Source organism: Melozone crissalis, unplaced genomic scaffold, assembly GCF_028551555.1.
Source record: "Melozone crissalis strain CALT ecotype California unplaced genomic scaffold, PUWL_Pcris_2 ptg000057l_1, whole genome shotgun sequence".
NCBI classification, from domain to species: Eukaryota; Metazoa; Chordata; class Aves; order Passeriformes; family Passerellidae; genus Melozone; species Melozone crissalis.
In genome coordinates, this window is record NW_026535835.1 from 6,349,182 (window position 1) to 6,365,285 (window position 16,104).

The 16,104-nt window shown below is 47.7% G+C and overlaps 1 protein-coding gene across 2 annotated transcripts in view; it reads right to left on the reverse strand.

Moving 5' to 3' along the window:
- Window positions 1-16,104, reverse strand: part of AP2B1 (adaptor related protein complex 2 subunit beta 1) — an 80,989-nt gene that overhangs the window by 23,113 nt on the left and 41,772 nt on the right. For both annotated transcript variants that reach the window (XM_054287090.1, XM_054287091.1), the window contains exons 14-17: window positions 14,438-14,630; window positions 5,222-5,263; window positions 3,388-3,531; window positions 1,963-2,108 (exon numbers count right to left, since the gene is read on the reverse strand). In XM_054287090.1, coding sequence (XP_054143065.1) covers window positions 1,963-2,108; window positions 3,388-3,531; window positions 5,222-5,263; window positions 14,438-14,630 — 525 coding nt within the window. The remainder of the gene's footprint in view (window positions 1-1,962; window positions 2,109-3,387; window positions 3,532-5,221; window positions 5,264-14,437; window positions 14,631-16,104) is intronic.

Here is a 16,104-nt window from a genome sequence, read left to right on the forward strand (position 1 = left end):
GCTCCTGAATGACAGCACCTGGCCCAGCTGCCTGCTTGGAGGCTCCTTCACACTGGGGATGTGTCCCAGCAATGTTTACTTGCCTGTTCAGTCCAAGGAACATTGAATTCCACACCTCTGCTGAGCATGGAGAAGAGGGAAAACATCCTACACTTAACACAACACTCCTCTACTACAGACCAGCTGCTCTCCAAAAGCAGATGGAAGCCTGGTGTTCTGGTGTCCACTCATAAATGCATTTCTCTCTAGCAGAATTCACATCAGCTCAGAGGTCTCAGGGTGTTTGCAGGATGGATAGGTGTGTGTTTTTATTTTATCCACTAAAAGCCTGATGCTGTCTCTGCACAGTCAGCCACATTTATCAGGTTTGTCATTCTTTCAGAAACCAATAAATGCCCCATTCTTGGTTCTCCTTAGTTTTCAGCTCTAGGAAGCTGAAATAGGAATATTCCTAGCAAGGGCTTAGCCACATCATTTGCCTTCTGCAGCCATTTCACTTGGAGGACACAAACCCTCCTGTTTTCCCCAGGACTCAGAGGGGAACCAAACTTGCAGTTGGTTACTAAGGGGCTGTGATATTACAGCACACCAGAGATTTAGCTTTCTTTTACTTTTTTTTAATGCTTTATCCCAAGACTGCAGTGAATACCATTAGCAGCAGTAGGAAAGGAGGGAAAAGCAATAGAAACTTCCCAATCACAAACCTTAATATTTACATTTAAAAAACCAGCCCTCTGCAGCTCTTTCTAATGCAGCAGGCACAGTGGAAAGCATTGACAGGAGAACAGCATTTGTAAAAGAGTAAATAAATTGTAGTAGGAGCTTGTGCTGCAAGATGAAAAACTGCTGGTTTATTGTACAGTATTTAAACTTTCTAGATCCTCAAAGCAGGTGTGGCTAAAATACAGCTTGATGTATGGGGGGAAAAAATAAAAATCACAAAATGCCTTTTGTTCCAGGCTAATTTGCATGAAACATTTGGATATAGCAGCTTAGCAAAACTCTCCAGAAAATATGGCAGTCCAGGGAGAACATTTACTAAGACTTATTTAGCATAATGACTTTTCTAAGTAAATCTTATTCGTCCCAAGAAATCCTGAATTTGCAGCAGTGAGATTAAAGAGATGGTTTCAGTGGATCTTCAGCAGAGAGAAGCCTTTTCCAGTGAAGTGATACTAAGGAATATAGAGAACATGTCAGTCACAAGGTACTCCTTGCAGTCTTGACAAGAAGTAGCCTGGTCCTTGCTGAAGCTAACACACAGTAAACCACAGGATAAGCTCTCTGGGAAGGATATTTGTGGGAAGACACCGTGGCTGTGCTGCCATGTCACGTCCTTTGGCTGAGATGGGTTTCCAAGAACAATCTGAATTCCATCAGCCAAGCTCTGAACTTTCAAGTGGCTGCTGCTTCTGACAGAATTGTTCTGCTGCCTATTACAGGGGGAACATGTGCCACAGGCTCCCAGCTTGCAGCTCCTTCAGTGACAAGCAGCTTTATTAAAGAGTCCTGTGCTTCCAGACAGTCTGAGGAGCAGCAGAGCAATTAAGTCAGGAGGCAGAGGCATCATGGGTTGATACTTGTGCAGCTCAGATCCTGCCTCTCTGTGCTCTTGCTTTGCCCAGGGCACTTACTGGCTATAAACTCACCAAGCTGCCTAACAGCTCATGAGGCTGCTGGAAAACTCCACTGAGGTGAAATGGGGCAGATGCTGTTTGAGAGCTGGGAGAAGGATGGCACTGTCTGCTGCCTGTTTCCTCTCAGATTCATCAGTCTGTGTTTTCAGCCCTTTCACACAACTTTGGTGTGATGGAGAGGTCAGGCTGTATCACCCAAGCTATTTCCATGACTGCATTATACACCTAAGCACAAGCCCTCCTTAAATTTAGCACTGTAGGCACAAACTCCTTTCCCAGGAGGATTCAATCTGTTGACCACAGAGCATTGCTAATTATTTCTTACCTGTTCTTATTGAACTGAATGGCAAAGTCAGTCATGTGCTGCAAAGCCTTATTGGTGAAGTTCATCTCCATGTAGATGTGTCCCTGCCTGTGGCTGAATGTGCCTGAGATCTCCAATCCTTTGGCTTTCACTGCAGGCAGCCAAACCTTGAACACAAGAGATGTCATTCAGCATGAGCAGCCTGGCCTGAAGATAACAAACAAGCAGAGTTTTCCAACAGAGCTCAGAAATCCACCTGGATTGGCACACTGAGCCCACAGAGGCTAAAGAAACACTGCAGGGAAGATGGGACATGGGTGTTGAAAGGATGGAGCTCAGCACTGAGGGATAAACTTGCTGCTCCTAATCCACATTTGTTCACAGCACCCATGGGAGAAATCAAATTACAACAGCAGTGGTGTGCACAAGAGCAGGGACAGCTTGTGTCCATCACAGCAGGATGAGACTCACCCAGTGTGCTGCTGGACTTCTCTGAGGGCTGGTTGGGCTATCAAACTAAAGTTTGAACCAAATAAAATCACAAGGCTGATACTATTATCTGTTGGGTTCTGGATTCCCAAATCACCTCTGTGGGAAAAACCCAGACTCAGATCTGAATGGTGCAAAATGAGCCAGTACTTAGCTCAAAACGACTGTAAAAAAATTGTAATTTACTGTATAAAAATTACTGCAAAAATTATATTTTACTGTATAAAAAATTATATATTTTTTAATATAAGGTGCAGTAATTGCAGGGACCAAAAATTTTGAGTACTGTCTGCAGTACCTCGAGATCCTCGATTTCAGAGGATGGTTTAAAATTATCCACCCATGGGGTGCTACTTGAGTGTTAATTTTTGTTTATTCTCTTTCAGGAGCCTGAGCTCCCTGTGGCTGCTCCACATCCAGTTTCCAGAACCATGTTCTGTGTCTCATGATCCCTCCCAACTCCATGTTTCAGCCAAAGCCTCTGTGATCTCTGTCACGGACATAACATTTCTCTGCATTCCACTGCAGCACCATCATGCCAACCACATGATTTTATCTCCACTGTCACGTTGGATTCCTCCAAATAAACAAACAAACCTGCTGGGAAAGTTGTTGCAAATTCTGTCTTGCCCTCAGTTTTCTGGGGAAGCTTGTTAAGAAGCAAGTCTGCAGGAAAGCTGCTCTGACACAGCTGAAAGTCTGGGATTTATCTAAGCCATTCTTTAGAGAAATGCTGCCACAGGTAAAATGAGGGAACTAAAATGCCAGGAAGTCTGTAACTAAAAATTAACATTAACATGTGGTTACTCTACTTGGGAGAAACCCAGGCCACCCCTAATGGGACTGAGTTAAGTTTTAGCACCAGAAACCCACAATAAATGGGCCAAGTGAGCAATGTCACATTTGTAGCTCAAGGGGAGGCAGGGAACTGGGGATAGTTTGCTTTTCCTTACGTACAGACTTGGGAGCCACATATCCTCCAGGAGCCATCCCCATGCCAGATGAGAGCTCAAAGAGGTCGTTGAGGCCACTGACCACTGCTGGGGTGGGAGAAGGGGCAAAGGTGGCTGGCACAGAGGAGGGAATGTAGGTCTGGCCCACCTGGAGGAGTCAAAAAGAACAGGCACTCATTAACATCACGTGTGAGCACTGCTTATTAAATAAACCATGAACTCGGGCAATATCCTAAATATTTTAAAGCCATTTGCAGCTTCCCCACTGATTTATCAATAGTGCTAAATTATGCATTTGAATTCCAAAGCTCTTGGCAGCTAATCCCTACACTCGGCTGTCACCTCAACCAAGCTTCCACATCATTTTTTATAGCTCCAGTTATCTATTCCCACTGTAGAGGAATCTTTCTTCTCCATATCTCCTCATAACACAACATGCTTTGTGGATCTACCCTACATAAACCCAGGGAGAGGAGCAAATTGCTTCAAACCTTCCCCCAGCTACGTCAGTCTTCAGGAATCTGCAAGATTTTGCATATCCAGAGATAGCAAGGGAGTCATGACCGTGTTGTGTACTCCCACCCAAAGCCAGAGCTCTGCATGCTCAGCACTCGGGCCCTAAAGGTTCATTACATGAAGCAGAGTCTGCCAGAGGAAAAACTTCCTGCAAGAAGGGCAATCATTCCCTCCCAGGACCTAAATGAGGGCATCAAAGCTGGAATATTAACCTTTAGGTGCCCAGCTTCAGATGGGACAGTCACACTCAAGTTACACTGCCAAATTCTCTTCCTGTGCTTGAGATCAGGATTTCCCTGCCAGCAGCCCAGAAACAGGCAGAGGGAGCAGGACAGAAATTCCTGCTGGGTTTTTGCTGGCCCAGGAGGGCAGAGACCCGGCTGTGTGGGTATGATCACCATGGGGAAGCACCTCCCATGTCCTGCTGTGGGCTGCCTGGCTGTACAGGAGTTCTGTGCCACCAGCTCTCCTCTGCCCTCGTGCTGAAGGAAGGAAGGAATGCCAGATTGGCAGGGAAAGGAGGAGAGAGAACGACTGCAGCCATAACAAGGGTCTCTGCAAAGCCCTCCCTCCAGAGCTGAGCTTGCTTTCCTCACTGAATTACTGGATCCAGAGTCCTGGGAAGAGGGATTGGAGCTTTCTAGGGGACACCACTTCTGGCTGTGGGTTGGAAGCACACTCCCTCCTGCCCACTGCATCTCCAAGCCATGTTTTATTCCCTTTCCACACTCTTCTGGAAAAGCTGCCATGAGCTTGAAGCCAAGGCTGCTTTAAGAGCAGGCTGAAACTGTCCCATGTCCTGGCAAGAGCTGTAGGCAGGAGGACACCCCCAAAGCACAGGCACAGAGGAGATGGCAGCACTGACCACACAGAGTAGGAGAACTCAGATCACTGGCCCTGATGTCCAAAAATCCTACATGGAGTTTGGGAGGAGAAAGCACTGAGGTCAGGCAAGTCTGTGGTGACACTGGGTTAGGGTTACAGACCTTTGTGAGTAGGGATAAACATCCTTGGCCTTTCAGCTGCTAAAGCAATTGCACAAGGATGAGGGTTAATGCTGCTGCTCCACCTAAAAGCTCTGAGGAAGAAGAGCTAAGCAGAGAGAGTGAACAGCTCTGGCCCTGGCTGCTCTCAGGAAAGCCCAGCTGGACTCAAATCAACATAGGTGGGGATCTGTGAGTTTCAGTTGCATTTCTCCATTTTCAAACACCTTCAGGGCTTTAAAAAGCACCTTCCAGCACGCAATGGGTGAGCTTACACTGAAAAACCCCTGAGCTTTGAGCAGCTTTGGAAATTGGGGAAAAAAATGGAATGGCACTTACTGCCGGGCTTCCTCCAATGCCCCCGCCAAGGTCACTGCCAAGCTGAAAGAGAGAAGGAGAGAGAGGAGAGGGAGAGGAGATCATTTCAGCCAAGTGTCAGCCAGCCAGCACAGATCACTCCTGCACAGGACAGATGGAAATGCAGTGCTGGGAAAGCTCAGGGAACAGAGGGGCTGCTTGCTGCTGTGGGAGCAGAGTTACCTAGAGAATGCTGCTATGTGAGCAGAGTTACCTGCATTTGCAGATGTTACACCTGACTTACTCCAGCCCTGGGCTTGGGCTCTTCAGCAAAGCCTGGAGTCTGGCAAGGAGCTCCCAGCTGCCTGCTCTGCTTGCTGAAAGGGTTTGGTTTGAGGATAACTACCCCATGCCTTCACTGTGATTAATAAGAATTAAATCCATCCCTTCTTGTGCCTGCTGTCTGCACCAAAACCTCCCTTCTCCACGTTTCATGCCTTGGTGCTCTCCCCTCCAGCAGGACCCAAGCAGCTCCACAAAACCCAGTGGGGTAACTGTGAAATGGCATAAAAATAAAACTGACAGGAAGGCTCACTTCCTGAAAGCTTTGGTTTTCCAGGGAACAGCCAGGAGGCACGGGCAAACACAATGCACCTTGGCTGTGTTCCTCAGACAGCAGCTCCTTTCAGCAATGAGGAGGAAAGAGAATGGGATCTGTGCTGCCTCTGACAACAGCTCAGAGAGGGGGGCTTTGAAGATGCTCCCCTCCCCCAGACAGGGAATAAACAGCTTCATCATCTACAGCAGAGACCTCACAGTGCACCAGGCTATCTCAGTTCCAATTTCTGCCAAGCTGCACAGTCACATCTGAAGTGACCCAAACAGCTCTCCAGAAACACTAAATCCTCTCTGGGGCTCTTCTGCAGCCCACCTAGAAGCTCTCCCCTCACAAGTTCCCTTTACAAAACATCCAGATCACATTTCCAGCGAGAAAGCCCATTTTTTAAACCTCCACATCACTCTGCATGCTCAGGAGAATTCAGAGATCAGGACAGGATCCAAGCCTTGGCTACAAACGCTGCTTGCAAATACAACATCACCACTGTGAACATTTAAAATGCACTTAACAGATAACCAGGAGGAAACAACACAGATCTGCAGAGGTCAATTCACTGCAGAGACGTCTCCAGCTTATCTGTGTCCCAGGCTTTGCTTCTGAAGACCAGGGTAATTTTTTTTGTCTAGAACAGGGGTTTTTTGGGGTCACATTCAGACAAGGAACATGACCTGACAACATCCACAGGGGATGATGCAGGGGGGAGGTAAGAGCCAGCCCCATTAGGAAAAGGCTGGGCTGGCAGACCAGAACATCAGAGATGGTTTCACTCTTCCATTTGATTAGGGTTTGGGGAGTTAGTCTGGAGTTAGTTTGCTTTTAAAAAAGCATGTGACCATCTGGGTCAAGGAAGGCTCTGGATATGTTGCTCAAGTAAGTGCTGGTGTGTCAGAATATTGAACAAATGCACCATATAGCTGAAGCAAAAGCTCCCAGGATTGCCTATGCTTAGAGCCAAAAAGGCTCTGACCTTTTTTCCCTCTGCACAAAAAACTTGGAAATTAACTTTGCTCAGATCCCCTCCAGCCTGTTGCCTGAGAGATCTCACAGCAAATGTGTTTTATGCTGGTCAAGAGACACCATAAAGCTTCACACCTCTCTCCATCAGAGCACAGATAAAAAGGATAAATTGCCCTGAGAAGAGCAGCAAAGGTGTAAGACAGTGACTTACCAGAAGATAACTAGCCTCCATAAAACCTGTAAAATGTGACAAATCCCTGTGCTTCCCTGGATCTCTCTCCTATTCCCAGGCACCTCTCCCTCCCCTGGTCCTCACAGGAGCAACATTAACCACTCCAAGTGGGTGTTAGGAAAGAACAAATCACACACAATTTGCTTTTTGTTAAGAGGCCTTAAGAGCTTTTTTCCTCTGTGGGACTCTACTTGAGGCCATGGTAGAAGCTGAGAGATTCCTCATCTTTTTCAACAGCCACCTCTCCACACAGCAGCCCAGGCTCTGGCTGTCCAGTTTTGCTTGGCTGACTTAAGAAATAACAGATAAAAGTGAGTGATTCCAAAATCAAAAGAAGGCTCAGTCAGAGACCAAAGGAAGCCAGCCAGAGGATGCAAATCCAATTAATATTGAGCTTATAAAATAAGGCTTATTACACTGTCAAGTCTCCCCCAGTGAAACAGTCTGACAGAGCAGAGTTTTGTTCTATTGACTGCTCTCTAATCCAAGCCATGGTTTAGATTAATATATCACATAATTTACATCTTGTTACTGGCTCACTGAGGAGTAATAAATGCAACTATTACACCTCATCCCTATTCATAGTCTTGCATGCAGATGAACTTCAAGCTTTATATTGACAGGCAGCAAAGTCTGGGGGAAGAGAAAGAACCCAGTTCATTGCCAGGTATTATTGTATGCACACAGGATTTCTGCTTCTGTTGTCTGCAGCAGCAGAAAGGCTGGTTTATCAAGCAGCAAGCATTTTACAAAGGGTATTATGGAAATGACTGAATAATTCTGCATAATCAAGCCAGATGTTAACCATTCTAGCATTTCCTACTACACTCATCAGAAGGAGCTGCAGGGTAGGAACCCAACCTCGAAGCAGCTCCTAAACTGATGGTGGCTGCAAGGGACAGGGAATGATATATTGGGGTTCCTTCAGCTATCCACAAGTCTTCCATTTTCCCTAAATGTCAGGCCTTGGGGGGGAAAGTAGAATGTGGATTTATTGCTTTAGTTAAGATTCCAGTTCTCATAAAAAGGAGGAAAAAAAAAACCCTGACTGGCTCAGAGAATTTACCAGGAGCCCCTGTGTGTTTTCAGACTGGACCCAACATCTCTTTTCCAAGGCAGGAAGCTCTGAGCTGCTGCAGCCCCTCTTTAGTGGCTGGAGGGCTCTGCAGAGCACAGCCTGAGCCTCTCCTGGCTCCTGAGCTCGGGCCCAAGCACTGCAGATGTGCTCCAGAGCTGCAGAAACAGAGCCAAGGAGCTGCAGCTCCTCCAGCTCCCTACAGGCAGAGCTGGCTCTGCCCTGACTGAAGAGAGAAGTTACAGGGGAAGTTAATAAAGAACTGATCAATTCCACATCAGATCTGAGCTGCACTTCCCATTGCAGCAGCACAAAGTCTCTTTTTCTGTTTTTCTTGCCTGTCACCTTTCCCATGGCAGCGATGCTTTCCCCGTTCAGGAACTGTAGGTCTGGTTTTCCTCCTGTGGGATGCCCAAATCATAACTTTATTCCAAACTCAGAGTGATGGAAGAGACTGTAACAGTGGTGTGTGTGTGAGTAAGAGGGAAGGAGGAAGACAGAGGGAACAGGAACCAATTACCCACGGAGTGTCCTCTCCCATCTGGAGTGACAGGCAGAGTGCAGAAGGAAAGAAACAGAGATTAGTCAGGCATGAAGTGCTGCTGAAGCAATTCCCCAGGACTGGCAGCTCTGGTTAACCATTTCCATGTGTCTCATGGGCAGACAGACAGGAGGACAGCCTGGATCTGCCTTACAGGAGAGTCAGGAACAGCCCCACAGAGGAGAGGACCATGTTAACACAGCTGCCAGCCACACTTACTGTGAAGGTGGGTGGACAAGGGCTGGCTCTTGATGGTCCAAGGGAGCTCATGGCACTGCAAACCCCTGATTCTGATCCCAAATTGGCAGCTTGGAGAGCACAAAGCCTCTGCTTCAGGATGAAGAGCTGCCAGCTTCAGGAGACGAGCAGAGGATGGACAGGGATAGCCTCAGCCCCCTGAGGCATGAAAGTTCTTCAAAGAGGAATTCTCTTTATTCCCTCCAAACCTATCCTGCCATAACAGCACCCAAGCAGCCACATGGGTTGAAAGAAGAGGCTGTACCAATAAAAGCAGTGCCAGCACCTTTTCCCAAACTGCATCAGCACCTTCCCTTTGCACAGGTTGGCTCGGCCGGTGCCGCAGCTGCTCTGCAGTTGGAGGCTCTGCCCTGCAATCCCAGCCCTGTGGAAGCAGTTATGCTGACTTATGAAGTGTAGCAGTGCTGGAGTTACTGCATTAGGAGGGTTTATTTGCATCTTAAGAGCAGCTTGTAATGAAGTGACTCTGCTCAAGTGTTCATGTGATCCTGAGGGGCTACAATCACTTTCTGCAAAATGACGTGAGGCTTCTGGAGCACCAAAAAATAACAGGGAGGGTGGAGCCAGGGACAAAAGCTTCAACAACCACTGCTCAGCAACTGCCTTGATTTGTGCCCACAGCATCATCAGGGCTTCCAGGGCAGCTGTGCATTTCCTGGACCATAATTCATGGCTTAACAGGGGACAATTGCCTTCGAGCTGCCTCACACCACAAGGCAGGAGTCAAGCAGCAGCTCGAGGTGCTGCCTGCACTCAGTAGGAGAGCAGCAAGGAGCACAAAGCATTTATCTAACAGGAATGGGGTGAGATGCTGAGAGCAGGGGCAGGCTAACCCTGTGAGAGAGCCCTGAGCTGCAGACAGACCATGCCTGGGCTGCAGGGATCTCACTGCAGACACACTGTGGCTCACACAGAGGCAGTTCAGTGCCTTGTCTGCTGCTGGTTTGTGTCTGTTGGCACACCAAGCCAGGATGGCAGAGCTCTCCAAACCAGGGACAGCTGTGTCAAAGCTGCTGGAGGACAGGTCACACTGCCAATACCACGGTCACCAGCTCCACTGCACTTGCTGCTAATGCTTTGTCCTGCTGAGAGATTTCCATCAGCAACCAAAGCTGAATCCCATCCATTTTCATTCTCCAAAGTGTAAAAAACAAGCTGCTCACAAAGCTCTAGCAGTCTTATGACTGCTACAACAGCTTTGAATCAGATATGAATGAGTGGCCCACCAAAATAGCTCCTTTCCCACACCAGCCCTGCCCCAGCAATGGATTTGTGTCCTTTGTCAGAAATCTTAGCAGATCCCTTTAGAGCTGATCAAACCTGCACAGCCCAGATGAAAGGAGTCACTCAGCTCCTTGTCAAAGGCTGGAGGAGCACTCTGGGGAAGGATCATCACATCCACTGCAGAAATGGATGTTGGGGCTGACCTGGCACAGCCACTCTCACACTGCAGTGCCAGGAAAAGGAAAATGAAGTAACTTTCCTGAGATTATACACAGCAAATCACTTGCAGAGCCAGGAGTGGAATGTGGCACCCCAGGGCACACAGAAGGTCACTTTGGGGCTTTTTTATAAAACATTGGTGAGTCTCTAATCAACCCCAACACTCCAGGGTGTTGTCCAGTGAGGCCAGGCTTTGAATTCTCCACTTGAAAGGAGTCAGTCAGGGAGGGAGGGACAGCAGCAGCCCCTGCTCACAGCCCTGAGGATGAGGCAGGCACTTCAGACTGCTGGAATAGAGATTTCCTCCCAGGCTGCTGAGCCTGAGGTGCCTGGAGCTCACCCCATCTCACTGCAGTAATGGGACACAGCCCTGAATGGTGTGGAACAGATCCTTGGGGTCAGACCCCCCTAAATCCATCCAGATTACAGAGAGGGGCACAGCCCCACCTGTGACAGCCCAAACCACTCTCAGTATTACAGAAAACTGTGGATATTCAGTGTTTATCCAGCAGCTTTTCAGTTTAGGACATAAATCAACCTGACCAGCTGCCAGTCTCGAATCAATAATATTCTTGTAGATGAGTGGCTAGAGCATTAAATAAAATCCTTACATAACAGACAATCCAAGCCTGTCCATTCCTGCAGATTTACTGCTCTGCCCTGGGGTTTCAAGCCAGCCTTTCTGGCTCCTGGCCACAGTGCCCTGCTCCCAGGAAGCACAATATGCACACAGAGCTCTCAGGCTCTGCGGATTTGCAAATAAATGAACACCCAGAAAGGTTTAAAGGTAAAAATGTCACATCAGCACAGACAGACATCCTGCAAAGCACTGCACCATTGCACAGGAGTTGGGTTAGTGACTGTAACCTGCATGAAATTCAGCCACTTGAGGGAAAACAGCATCAAACTCCAGCTCTTGGGATGAGCAGCTCTGCACCCAGCAATCTGCTCTCCCACATGTTTTATTTCTCCCCCATTAGTGACTCTGCTATGGCTACTTTACACTGTGGAGCTGGAGATCCCAAGCAGTTTTGTAAAGTGGGGTTAGTCACCATTTTATAGAAAAAGAAAATTGAGCAGAGAAGAACAAGATCTGCCCGTGGTGGCAAACAAGGGCCCAACCTGTTCCCTAGAAAAAGCTCTCCAGAAATCCTACAGCAAGTCTGCTCTGCTTATAAGCAATTCTCTGGTACCAAAGGCCCTTTTCCTCCTCTTTTTAATTGTTAACACATGCTCAGCATCTGTGCATGCATGTTACATTTAATGCCAATTACAGAACTCACTGTGGAGATAAAATAAGATTTACTCACTAAAGAAATTAACCTTGCAAGCAGCTGGAGTCTCACTAGTCATGGGCATAAATATCTGGCAGTGCTGAGGACAATTCAAATGAACAATATTAATTTGGTGTTTGTGCAGTTTTATACCATTCAGTCTATATTTAAATGCCTGGAAGAAAAATAAAAGCCCACAGTTTAAGGAATGGAAATAGAATGGCATTTTGCTAAGTTAAAGCTGCTGTTGGTCTTTCTGGGTCAGTCCCATTGGGACTCTCACTACAAGAACATCCCTCTGGTGAGACAAGGGGGCAGAAGAGGGGACCAGCAGATGACACTGAGTGGGTGTGACAAAGTGGCTGAGATCCTGCCAGCAGCCTCTTGCAGACCTGCAGCTGCCTCTGAGGCACTCACAGGACTGGGGCAATGTCACCATCACTGTGTGTGCCAGTCTGCCCAACAAAGCAGGGCAAGAAACGCATTAAAAAAAAAAGAAAAACTTAAGGAGTAACAAACAGGGAAATTTCAAAGCAGAACAATTCAGGTATTGCTGATCCCCCCAAGTGTTTTTGATCCCTGGATAAAGGTGAAGACCTCAGCCCTTTTCCAAGGGGCACACTGGGATGTGTCTCACCTCCTTCCCACTCACAGAAATCAGGCCTGTGGGATCTGCAGTTTGAGGCTGATTTTGGCATGTCACAAATGTGGTTTAATATCAGCCTGAGATCCAAGTGTCAATCCTCTTGGCAAGCCCTGCAGCCCAGGGCACTTCCCAGCAATTTGGGTAATACCAGGTTGGGGTTAACCCAGCTTGAGACTTGTTAAACACATGCCCACAGCAACAAACAAACACACAGCTCACATTCACTCACTAATTAAGCTTATTATCCTAGGCTCATTTAGGTTACAAAAGACCTCCACAGCATTCCACCAGCACTGCCAAGGCCACCACTAAACCATGTCCCCAAGTGCCACATCTACATGGTTTTTAAGAGATCCCAGCACTGACCTAGTGCCCATTCCAGGGCTTGAAAACCCTTTAGGTGAAGACAGATTTCCCAGTATTCAATTTAAACCTCCCTTGGCACAAGTAAAGGCCATTCCCTCTCATCCTGTCACTTGTTACCTGAGAAAAGAGACTGAACAAAGGAAGGAAAAGCTAGACCTTTGATAGAACAGCCCTCCAATAGAAGGCATCCACCTTCAAAAACCACACCAAAATTCAGACTTTTTTTAATGCTTCCCCATCTACTCAGCTGAGAGAGCACTGGCCATGCCCCAGGCACTGCTACTCCCCATCCAGACAGGATCATTTTGTCAGATCACACTCCATAACCCCACGGATGTGCTTAAGGCTTGAGAAAAATATTAAGTAAAAGCCTGCTACCATTTCAACTAACAGCTCCACTGCCAGAGCAGGTCGCTAAATTAAGCCCATTAATGCCAGCTGGGAGACAGCTCTTCTCCCAAAACCAAGTTTTACTTCTGCTGCGTCCATTTATTTGTGTGACACTAATGAGGAACAAAGGGTTACTGTGAGAGGCCTGCAAGGCAGCAGAGAGGGATTGATGTGCAAACCCTGCTGTGATGCCCAGGCAGCAGCACCTTCTGCAATGCCTTCATTCCCGATCTCCCAGTGCCAGGTTTTGAGAGGCAGAGCAGGGAAAGGCTGCAGAGCTCACTGCTCTGCTCTGCCTGCTCTCCCAGCTTGACCATTGTGCTAATCCCCAGTAAGAGCAGTGTCCCTGCCAGCCAAGGACCTGTGGTTAGAGAGTGCAGAGCCCACAGCACCTCTGTGAGGGCCAGTGCCATTAAGGGTTAAATTGTTTCCAGCTCATTAGGCCATAAAGCACTGGAGCTGGAAATGTGTTTAACATTTGCTTTAGTAAGCTTATGGTGGTTTAAAAAAATATGTATTTGACTAATAAGGATTTGTTGAATTGGAGGATTGGTTCATCCAGCTGCCTCCTACCTCTGTTATTCAGAGCTTGACTCAGGCAGAGATAACCCAGCCCAACCCATCACAAACCAAACCTCAAGCAACCCAAACCCACTCCAAGTCTGAGAAACACTCAACTGTGCCCCTGAGGCAGTCTTACTTGATTTACATGGTGCAAATACACCTAGGAGAGCTTCTTCCCCCTGTGGGAAGCCAGCAGGGAGCTGGGCATGTACTGTGACCCTTAGAGCCAGCACTCCCCACTGCTTCAAAGCACAGCTCTGAGCTCTGCCCTGCTCTGTGATTTTCTCCCTGCAGCTCATGCCCAGCTCCCTCCCCAGAGCAGAGGGGAGCTGGGACTGCTCCCACTGCAGCCTGACCCTGTCAGTGCCAGGGCAGGTGCCTGCTGAGCAGCTCTGGCACAGGGAGGAGTGCACAGAGAGCTCCCTCTTGACCCCACAGCAATTAAAATGTCACTGATGTTAAACCAGGGCGTGCTCTGGAGAATACACAAATGGGAGGACACAGGGTTACAGCCTGAGAGATTCAGCACTGAAATTCAGGAGGGCTGGGAATTGGGTGGCATAAATGGCTTCTTGAAAGGGAGCCTGATTCAGATAGAAAGCAGTGAAACACTTTTACATCCTTAAAGCAACTTTCTGGTTTTCTTCTACAGACAGAAAAAGCACAGAACAAATAGATCCACTGACCATGGGGATTCTACAGCATGCAGCAACATTCATTGTAGAGCAGGAAAAGCCTGCTGAAAGTTGGTACAATAACTCTGGTTAAATCCTCCTGGAGTTCCAGGACTCAGCTTGGCTCACTGAGCATTAAAAGCACAAATGACCAAGGCTTTGCAGAGATAAGCACAGCTCAAATCATCTCCCATCATCTAAAGAGGACGTGCTGCTTACCAAGCTGTCCAGCCCTCCTCCCAGGAGGTCCACAGCACCCATCTGCATGTTGGTCACTTGGGGCACGTTCACAGGGGGCCCCAGGTCCAGGTTGAGGAGGTCCCCCAGGAGGTCACCCTGGGATGGGATGACCTGTGGCTGCTCCAGGTTTGTGGTGGTGGTGGTGCCCACGGGGCTGTCACCAGCATCAGTGCTGTGGGGGGAGAACAAGAAGCAGAAAAGAGAAATATCAGTCAGCTCTGGTCTCCAGGTTAGGTTCCAGCATGGGGAGACACAGCAAGAGGTGGCTCAGCAGCAGAATCCAGGGAAAAGGTGGTGCCAGCAGCTGCTGGGGCCACTGTCCTGTACCAGGCACTTGGCTCTTCACCACTTTGAGCACAAAGATTTTCCCTGCACTGGTTTGCAGGATGTGGTTTGGATGTGGTTTTCAGCTCAGCAAAGGGAATCTTGCAAGGAGTGAATCCTGCCCACCCTGAGAATCAGAGACCCACTCCAAAACAAAGAGCTATGGGTACCCCATGGGCTACAGAACTGAAAATAACCATTTCCTACCTCAGAATAAACCTAAAGAGATGAGTTACAGCCCATTGGGTCTGAGGATGACATGAAAACACAGGGGAAAATAAATAATCCAGATTTTCTGAGAGATCTAACACTGATAAAACCCTTGAGCCCTTACTCTAGCCAGTGCAAACTCCAGCATTTCCCTCACATCTAGATTAATCACCTTCTCCTGACCAGCAGCAAGGTCCATCAGTCTTTCCTAATTGAAAAACTCAATCTAAAATTGATTCCTCCCTCATATCAATAATTTCCTTTCCTCTGAGTTAGCAGGCATGCTAATTACTAGTCTAGAAACACTCATTATACAGCTTCCAAAATTTATCATCATATGCAGTCTGGCTACCTTTTATATCTTTTATATCCCCTTGTCACTGAATTTGATAACAAGGAGAAGGTAAAAAATAACTGCAGAACTCACTACAATGTATTTATTCCCTAAATCCATAGATGCTCATATTTTAGATAATTAAAATTTTATATCCTGTTTCCAGCAGGAGCTGATAAAATGATTTTTAGCTCATGTTACTGCAGCCAGCAGTGATTACCCACAATTGCTGTGGGAATTAGTGTCCTGACAAGGTGTTTAACTCTGGGGCTGTTCTGCAAGCACTGCAGCTTCTGATTGTGAGTAGCCAAAATTCTCTTATCCTCATTCAGCTGTTGAGGGGAAAGATTCAGTGACAGAGCATAAGCTGCTCCCAGTGCCAGTGCCAGGAGGAAAAGATGGAGCACAAGGAGTGCAGGGTGAATTAGTTACCAGGCAGCAGCAGGAAGGCTTGAAAGCTTCTTTGCATTAAAAGCTTTGGAGCCCCAATAGCACTAATATTAGCTGTCCTTTCTGCTGCTGCCTTCAGAGTGCTGAGTGAGCTGAAGTGCTCACTGAAGCCATCCTGAGGAGAGAGGAGGTGACTGTGATCCATCCACTCCCACCCGCAGGCTGGGAACAGGAACAGCCTCTCTGGGAGAGGCACACCACAAACCACTCTGCTCCTTCCCAGGATATCATCCCTCACACACTCCACCCCTTCAACACTTACTCATCCTTCTCCTGATGGAGACACAGAAATCCCTCCGTGTCTTGTGTAACTGCTGCTGCCCCAAAG